This window comes from Symsagittifera roscoffensis, chromosome 2 (genome assembly GCF_963678635.1).
Source record: "Symsagittifera roscoffensis chromosome 2, txSymRosc1.1, whole genome shotgun sequence".
Lineage (NCBI taxonomy): Eukaryota > Metazoa > Xenacoelomorpha > Acoela > Convolutidae > Symsagittifera > Symsagittifera roscoffensis.
Genome location: NC_087063.1, coordinates 46,673,126 through 46,682,841, shown reverse-complemented (window position 1 = coordinate 46,682,841; position 9,716 = coordinate 46,673,126). Strand labels below are relative to the sequence as shown.

The 9,716-nt window shown below is 32.6% G+C and overlaps 1 protein-coding gene across 2 annotated transcripts in view; it reads left to right on the top strand.

Moving 5' to 3' along the window:
• LOC134839466 (proton-gated ion channel subunit pbo-6-like) overlaps positions 1–9,716 on the top strand; it is a 32,586-nt gene that overhangs the window by 4,759 nt on the left and 18,111 nt on the right. For both annotated transcript variants that reach the window (XM_063855022.1, XM_063855023.1), the window contains exons 2-3: positions 6,719–6,832; positions 9,578–9,692. In XM_063855022.1, coding sequence (XP_063711092.1) covers positions 6,719–6,832; positions 9,578–9,692 — 229 coding nt within the window. The remainder of the gene's footprint in view (positions 1–6,718; positions 6,833–9,577; positions 9,693–9,716) is intronic.

Sequence of the window (9,716 nt, the reverse complement as noted above, 5' to 3'; positions counted from 1 at the left end):
ATACACTATCTTAATACATGGTAAGATCGGGTGCCGAGAAAATTTTCTGAAACTAACCATCTTAACATCTCAAAACTCTGGCAAAACCTATAACCTATCTTAATACATTGCTTACAGACCGGGTGTTCCATTCCCTATCTTAAGACTCAAAGGTCTGCAAGGACACCCCCCCCCCCCACCTCTGCTCACTCTTCTACTACTATTGGTTTTTGCTGTACCATTGCAAAATGCACTAAATAACCCTATATAGGAACAATTTTTTGATCATTTGCTTTTGCGTATAACTATGTCTCCTATTGATTTATGACTTCAAGGCTGTCGCTGTTAAAATTTTGGCGCCAAATTCTCAAATTTCTCACTACTTTTTGTTTCACTTGGTTTTAGTTACATAGAATAACCCGAGTTCTCAACAAAAAATCAGGTATGCTGAATACCGAATTTTTCCTTTTGCAGTCATGCAGTCATCTAAAGCATTCATGTTAATTTTGTATTCCAAAGCATAAACAATCCATTCAACTACGGTAACGTCAATACCCGAAGTGAAATGTTTGACTCCCAAGTTTGATTGATAATCTACCGACATGGGTCGAAATTTTGATTAATTGTCAAAGTGATTTAAGAAAATTGTGGATTTCAAAGTTTTTACACTCATTTGTTGAAAGATGACTAGTATTGAAAGCCCCGATCATAGCTATGTTCCCACTTCATTTGTTTATATTCTAGCAAATCAGGTTCGAATTGATCTGAGTTTTTTTTGTAGAAGACACCCAAGGCAAGGCGAGTGATAAGCGGATGGTTTTTTTGATTTATTAAGTTTTCACATGGTGGTTACAACTTGAGGTATTGCTAACAAAATTAAGATTAATTTGGGTATATCAAGTCGTTTTTTCAAAAAAAAAATCTCTTTACCTGTAGTTGTTTCCTTTCACAGTAAAAAGATATCGCCATAACCTTCAATATACTTTGAAACATTTAAGATAATTATTAACTTACCATGTCTTACAACTAATTCTAATGCCAGCCTAGAACTCAGACTGTCAATTTAGGTTATGAATGATGGTTTGTAATTTCAGTACGAACCGTTTGTTGTCTGAATTTAATCAGACAATTAATTCAAAGTGATTTTCAAAAACTCAACTTAGGCTTATGCTTTAGAACCACAAGATTGGTAGCTCGCTTAGATATATAGTCAGTTCTTTTGGTTGCAGTGATTTGCTAAGTTTGTTTTTCTGGTTAGTTAAAAATCTTCAACATCATATCATATTTTTTTATGCTGTTTTCACTTCCTCCTTTGAATACTGTAGATAAGTTCAGCAATCTTTTATTTTACAGTTTATGAGTTCTAAAAAGATTAAAATTTGGATATTTTTGTTGGATCTCGAACATTTCCAGTTAGAAATATACTTAAAACTGCACTGGAAATTAGTTTCAAAATTAGAAGTTAAGGGTAAAGCAAAAACACAAAGTTATCTGGTTTAGAAAATTTTTAAATAGGTTCTAGCAAATGAAGTTTTTGGTGTCAACTTTGCTTTGGATTTTTGGATGATCGTTGAAATGATACAATTTTTGTAGTAAGACTTTGTTCAAATTGGAATCAATCTGAAAATGGCAGAATAAACAAAACAATGAAAGTCTCAAGTTGAAGTTTTTTGAAGTTATTCTTCAATTTAGGTTATAAATGACAAAATAACAAATTAAGAAACAATCCAGCATAATAATAGCCAAGTATGCCTAGTTAGGTACAATTCATGTTTTTTTGTTCATTTTTGATGAACTAAGTAAAATTACATGAAAATTCAGATGTTTTAAGGATACTTTCCTTCGAAGTAACAACTCTGAGACAAAAACGTTCAATTTATTGATAAATTTGTTCACTAGAATTTTCTATACTTCTTGTTGAATTCAAGCCGAATTAGTTGTTACGGAAGATACTAGACGAAGCAAAAAAGAAAAATCTGCTTCCAAGACCTAACTTTGAAAAAAAAATTTTCTTCAAAAAATCAAGAAATTCTATTGAAGAAAGATTTTTCGAGAAAGTTATAAGTCTTTTTGCTTGAGTTATTTCAAATTAACTGATAATTTTAGCAGAAATGGATATTAAAACTATTAACTGATATGATATTTGATGAACGTACACAAAAGAAACAGTGCAAAATTTTTATTTTGGTTCTGGTTTTCCTCAATTTGTTTTCTTTTAAAAAATTGGAGGAATAATCTTATGATTTTTAATCAAACTTGCTTAAGATTTATAAAAAACTGTTTTATCGCAAAGTTTTGTTCATCTATTGCATTGGTTTTCATAAAGCGTTATTATGGTAGATTTGAGAAAAATCAGAAGTTCACAACTAGATTTCATTGCGCATTTTTACTTGTATTTAAGTAAAGAAACTCCCGAGAAAGGCCTGCTGTAGAAAAATTTTCAGATGCTGTTATTTCAATCATCAATAATTTCGCAAATTTTTATCTAGAAATTCAATTTTTACTATGAACTTTGAATGGTTCCAGTTCCTTGTCACTCAACCATTTTTTGAGAACTTTGGACAAAAATCATGATTAAAAAATGACTTAACGAACAATTTGCGAGAATTGATGGTTATTGGTCGCAAAAGTTGTGTTTTGCTGACAACTTTCAAAGTAGTTAGTCAATTAGGGCATTTTATCTGCTAAATAAAAACTATCTGCTACAAATTAATTTTCAGTCGTTTGAGGTTTATCAGTAAAATTGTTGATCGGTGAACGTACAATATCGGCTAACTGTTCGTTCAATTGAAACTATTTCCCCCCAAAATCCCCGATTCTACCTAAAACTTCATGCAAAATGAGTTCAATTGCGAGAACCTGATAAAACATCAAGATTGAAAAGAAACTTCACGAACAATTTGCGAGAATTGATAATTATTGGTCGCAAAATTTCAGAAACGTAATAATGGAATACTCTTATGGTTTTTAATCAAATGTGCTTAAGATTTATATAACAAAATTGTTTTTTGATTATTTTTTGCGGTAATTATCATAGATCGTTCTTTTGGTAGATTTAGGAAAATTCAGAAGGCCACAAATAGATTTCATTTTGCCTTTCTTTTTGTATTTCAATTAATAAAATCCCGAGAAAGGCCTGCTATGGAAAAATTTTCAGATAACAAACGAAATAGTTGCTGTTATTTCAATCACCAAATTATTTGTAAAATTACATCTATATATTCCATTTTTACCATGTATTTTGAATGGTTTCAGTTCGTTTTCACACAACCTTTTTTGAGAACTTTGGACAAAAATCAAGATTGAAAAGAGACTTTACGAACAACTTGCGAGAATTGGTAGTTTCTGCTCGCAAAAGTTGTTTTTTGCTGACAACTTTCAAAATTGGTAGTCAATTAAGGTTTCTTAACTGATAAACAAAAGCTTACTTAAATTTTAAAAAATGTTCAGTTTTTGATGTTTATCACTAAAAATGTTGATCGGTGAATGTACAATATCGGCAAATTGTTCGTTCAATTAATACTATTACCCCCTAAATTCCCGGATTCTACCTAAAACTTCAGTCAAATTGAGTTCAATAGCAAGAAACTTGTTAAAACAGAAAGCAAGAAATAATTTAAAACTTAAGACTTCTTTGAAAAGTTCATGATATTTCATGTTGTAGAAGCAAAAGAAAAATTATGAACAGTTTTGACGTTTTAGTTGAAATATAACCACATTCCAATAATCATGTATTTAGCTTTAACCAGGATAGATTCAGTACTAATAAAGTTGAATAGGCAGACAATATGTACAGATGAATAGGCAGAAAAAATGTGGATTTTGGTAAAAGTGTGTACTTCTAAAATTGATTGAATTTTGTCAAATAAAAGTTGTAGTTTTTGAAAATTGTCTCTGAATTTTCCTCTAAAATTTTTTTAAATACCTGAATGATAAATGCGATAAAAAATGATTTAAATGGGAGTTTATTTCAATTTAGCAAGAATGTAGGAAGTTCCCTGAAATTGTTTTTTTTATGCAACGTTTCGGCTTGAAAATATTTTTATACTTGTTTTCCAAAAATTCACTGATATATTAATTCTGTCATTAAAAACGGCCTGAAATTTTTGTTATTCATTCAACTCAACAAATTGAAAAAGTCTATATAGTAAACGTTTTAATTGAATTACTGCTAAGCTCAGAAAATTGTTCCCAGTGGAACCCAGTAAATTACTTTTTCTGAGCTTCTTCAACTAAAAATTTTCTGTGCGCCGATTTTCAGTTGGCTTTATGTTTTTTCCTGATAAACTGATAAAACATATTCAATGCCTAGTTTGAGAAGCTAAACTACAGTTAAAGCGGTCCTTTAGTCTTCTGATTAGAACAAATAAAACATTCGCCTTAATTTGAAAATCTCTTCGAAACTTCATTAATCATCATTCGTAAAATTTTTCTCTCTTTTCATTCAAATAGTCTTATCTATGATTACTTTTCCGCTACAAAAGTTAACTTCACTGCGCGTAAGTTTAAATGGAGAAATTTACTTAATTCTCTCCTCTGTTGAAGCTTGTTTTCTCATGAATATACTCATAAGAAAAGGGACTTTAACAAGGAAGAGACGAGAATGTTAGGTTGTGGTTTTACGAGAAGGTCGCAACCAAATTTTTGTATTTCCAGACTGCCGCGACCGAAAATGACATTTTCAGACCGCCGCTACCAAAATTTGGTTTTTCCAGACTTTGCAGATCGAGGCAGTGTCCGCGACCAGCGCGAACGAAACAAAGTTAACCCCGACCGGCCTGACCAAAAGAATGTTAAAATCGACCAGCGCGACCGAAGGCAATTTAGTCGCGGTGGTCAAAAAATGAGTCGCGGTGGTCAAAAAATTATTAGCGGCGGTCGAAAAATTAGTCGCAGCAGTCAAAAATCTAGTCGCGGCGGTCGAAAAATTAGTCGCGGCATGAACGAGAAATTAGTCGTGGGGGTCAAAAAATTAGTCCCGGCATGGTCCAAAAATTGGTCGCGGCGGTCAAAAAATTGGTCACTGAATGGTCAAAAAATGGTCGACCGAAGAAAAATTAACCGCGATCGGTGCGACTGAAAGAAATTTAACAAAAATCGGCGCGACCGAAGAGCAGTTAACATCAATAGGGAAAAACCACTGGTGAAAAACGCTTCAAAAGAGCTTGATGAAGTTAAAACAATCGACTGAGGAATTTTTTGAACCGAAAAATACTGAACAGAAAAAAATTGACCTTTAAACACAACTCGACACTGTTTGACCAAAGAGTATATGAATGTAATGTATATTTGAATGTATGTATGTAAGTTTATATGTGTGTAAGTATTCATGTATGATGAATGTATGTGTATAGGCATGTCTGTTTTATGTATGTGTCTGTATGTATATATGTATGTATGTATGTATGTATGTATGTATGTATGTATGTATGTATGTATGTATGTATGTATGTATGTATGTATGTATGTATGTATGTATGTATGTATGTATGTATGTATGTATGTATGTATGTATGTATGTATGTATGTATGTATGTATGTATGTATGTATGTATGTATGTATGTATGTATGTATGTATGTATGTATGTATGTATGTATGTATGTATGTATGTATGTATGTATGTATGTATGTATGTATGTATGTATGTATGGATGTATGTATGTATGTATGTATGTATGTATTTATGTATGTATGTATGTATGTATGTGTGTATGTATGTATGTATATATGTATGTTTGTATGTATGTATGTATGTATGTATGTATGTATGTATGTGTCTGTATGTATATATGTATGTATGTATGTATGTATGTATGTATGTATGTATGTATGTATGTATGTATGTATGTATGTATGTATGTATGTATGTATGTATGTATGTATGTATGTATGTATGTATGTATGTATGTATGTATGTATGTATGTATGTATGTATGTATGTATGTATGTATGTATGTATGTATGTATGTATGTATGTATGTATGTATGTATGTATGTATGTATGTATGTATGTATGTATGTATGTATGTATGTATGTATGTATGTATGTATGTATGTATGTATGTATGTATGTATGTATGTATTTATGTATGTATGTATGTATGTATGTATGTATGTATGTATGTATGTATGTATGTATGTATGTATGTATGTATGTATGTATGTATGTATGTATGGATGTATGTATGTATGTATGTATGTATTTATGTATGTATGTATGTATGTGTGTATGTATGTATGTATATATGTATGTTTGTATGTATGTATGTATGTATGTATGTATGTATGTATGGATTTTCGGCCGCGGAATTAACATTTCCGCGACCGACAAAGTCGAAAAATTAGTCGCTGTCCTCGATCCGGGTATTCAAAAATTTTCGAAAATTTTGACGACCTTTTTTTTCTTAGCTGACCAATTTGATTTTCCGAGCTCTCCTAAAGCACTAAAAAGACAATGTTTTTGCCAAATTTCAAAATAGTATTTATTGGCGCCACAGGCGCCTTTAGAAAAATTTTAGGGTCGGTCGGCCAAAATTGGATTTCTTAAAAAGTACCAAAGGGGGGACCCTTTGGGTCGGCAGGTGGTCGAATCCCTGAGAAAAGGGAAGCGTCCGCCCCCCCCCCCGCCTCCCCTTAATCCGCCCCTGATTCAATATGAGAGACATTCAGCATTCAGGTCAACATAACATCATATACGCATCAAGGTCAAACATAACCAATGAGGGATTTCTTTTCAGATAGGGAGGGAGAACTACTACATAAGGGAGAACGTGGTCCCAGTTACGGTGACCGACGAAGGCAGAGTTTTTATGGACACCCCACAACACCTGAGAGTGTTCTGCAAACTAGAAGTAAGTGTTTTATAATATGGACCCTCTACCCAGTTGATGTACTGGACCACTAACAAGTTGTTTGTAATATCACCCAGGCGCGGATCTAAGAATTTCTCGAGGGGAGGGGAGGGGGGGGGGGTTTCGGATTTTCAAAAAAGTTTTGAAAATTTTGTCGATTTTCTTTTGGTCGACCAAACTGATTTTCTGAGCTCTCCCAAATCACTAAAAATACCCTCTATTTTGAGCAAATTTTCTGCGCCGCAGCCAAATTTTTGAAAAAAGGCCAAAAACGGCATTTTTAGGCATTTTTTGGAAAATTTCGATCAAAAAATCGCAAAGCCCCCCTTCAAGTTTGTTTCAACTAAAATAACAATTAAGAACCTTCTCTCTAAAATAACAACTTTTTTTCTGAGAACAGCCGTTCTTACTCAGAAGAGATTAAAGAAACAACATGCCACGAGTTTTTAATCTCGGTTCAAGCGAAGCATTTCTTGGGTAAAAATTTATCTCCGGCTATTGCCTTTTTTTGGTAGTGATAGTCTCGATTTTTATCATTTGAAAGGTTACTCTCCTAAAGTTTCAAAACATCGAAAAAAGCAAAGAAGTGGTGGGCACGCTTTTTATGTTTGAATTCGTGTGAATTTTAGTATTCACGATATAGACTTTCAATTGAAAAGTATGAGCATTTCTATTAGACAAACCATTCAGAGTTAAAATTTGTGTAGTATATAAATCCCGCAAAATAATAACGAATTCGTCGTTTTGAAAAAATTTAAGGAGTATCTTTTATATTTCAAAGAATTTGAAACTGTTTTTTTTTGTTTGTAGTGATTTCAATATCGACACTTTGGAATCCATGCAGACTTCAAAATCATATATGAACCATATAACTATAGATTTGGTGCACGTATTTTGAACAGTGAGCCCACCCGAGTTATCGCAGCTTACATCAGATTTTGTTTTGGGGTTTTGTATATATCTGTTTACGATGAATCTGACCACCCGGATAAAATTTCCCAGTGTCCGGATAAAGTTTTTCCAAATCTTATAAATCTATATTGCAATGATTACCTTACAAATCTTTATCAGAAAATAAATGGTCTGCATTCTACACATATGGAAACCTTGATAAAAAACTTTGTTTAAAAAACTTTTTTTTTCGAAATTGATCTCTTTTTTTTCGAAGTTGATCAAATAAACGAAATTGGGTTCGAAATCTTACTACAGTAAAGGATTTTGAAGATTCTAAGACTGTAAGTTATGCAACAAAGGTAATCAGAAACCAAAAAACGAAAAAATTCGACAAAAAATTGGAAATGGTCAAAACGGTCATACATTGTTCCAAGCTTCTAATGAGTTTTCCAAAAAAAAGGAGTGTTTTGATGATGAAATTTTTCTTCAATAGGAAAAAAATTGCAAGGCCCTTCATATGATCATAACAATGGCAAAAACTTAATTAGAAAAGAAAAGGTGTGGTCCTTACTGAGATATCTTTGGAGGAGGTGGAAACTTCAATAAACATACTGAAGAACAAAGGAACTTGATGTCATGATGGCATGATCGACAAAATACTTAAATTATCTATACAAATAGTTTCAGACAAAACTTGCAGCCTTTTAAGTCTATTTGCGAAAATTTTAGGGATGGGTAGGATAAAAAAAATTGATGGTGAATCTCGCTTGCTGGTCTCAAGAAAGCATTCGATACGATCAATTATGATGTACTACTAGCGAATTCAGAAAGATTTGCTATAGAGGTCGAGCTATAAAAAAATTTGAAAACAGGTATCAGATAATTCAAGCTGATAGCAACAGATCATCCTTATGTTTTTGGCACGTGGAGTCTCTCAGTAATCATTTTAAGGACTACTTTTGCTTTTGTTTTTGTTATACATAAATGATCTTCCCAATATAGTGGAGAGATCTAAGATCGTGCTATTTGATGATATATGCATCGCAAAAAAAGTCGCTGAGATAATTTCAGATACTCTTTAGAAAAATGGTACCTGGTTCATATAAATAGTCCAAGTGTCACTCCGGTTAAGACTTGAAACTATGCACTTCGGTAGCAACTTCTCATATGATTTTTTGCTTTAGGTCTTTCAGTTCAAGTTACAAATGATTGCAAGTGTTCAAAGTTGTTTGTAGATAATAAACCTTCTTCCAAACCACATATTGAAGACGTATGGAAAAAAATTGATCAAGTTTTCAGGCATTGATGGAAAGCTTGACATTTCTACTTCTAACACCAGATGGTTCAAATTTGTAAATCTTATGATAACCCGACAATCAGTTTTGGTATTCTAGTTGATGGTAAAACGTTCCAATCTCACCTAACTGAAATTGTGAAATTTCAATGAGCAGTGTTAATCGAATGTAGAATTGAATCAATCAATTATCTAATGGAAAACAATTAACAAAGCTCGTTTTCTGTAAGGTTTTACCTGGAAATATCACTGAAATGTCACTATTCAACTGTATGAGATTCTTTCAGCAGTTTTTATTCCCTAATTGAAAAAAAACGGGGCCTTTACAAACTGTTTCATAACTCCAGCCCACTACGTAAAAACTATTTTAAAATAAAATATGAATAAAAGTTTTGATAAAAATTGACTGTATTTTTCCTCTCCTGGATATCCTAACCAATGAGCAGTATTGCTCTATAGGATTTGCCTCTAGGCATATAATTTAGCTTCTGCTTTTTGTATGTATCTGGTTAACTAATGCAAATTGAAGTTTTCCTCTTTGCATATTTTTGCTGCAGATGGCCAGTTTCCCCTTCGACACTCAGACGTGTGAGATATGGGTGGGCTCATGGACTAGATCAGAATCCAAACTGGAGCTCATCAACAACAAAATTCCATGCTTGGATACTTCACGTAAGAAGCATATTGAATTTTGGC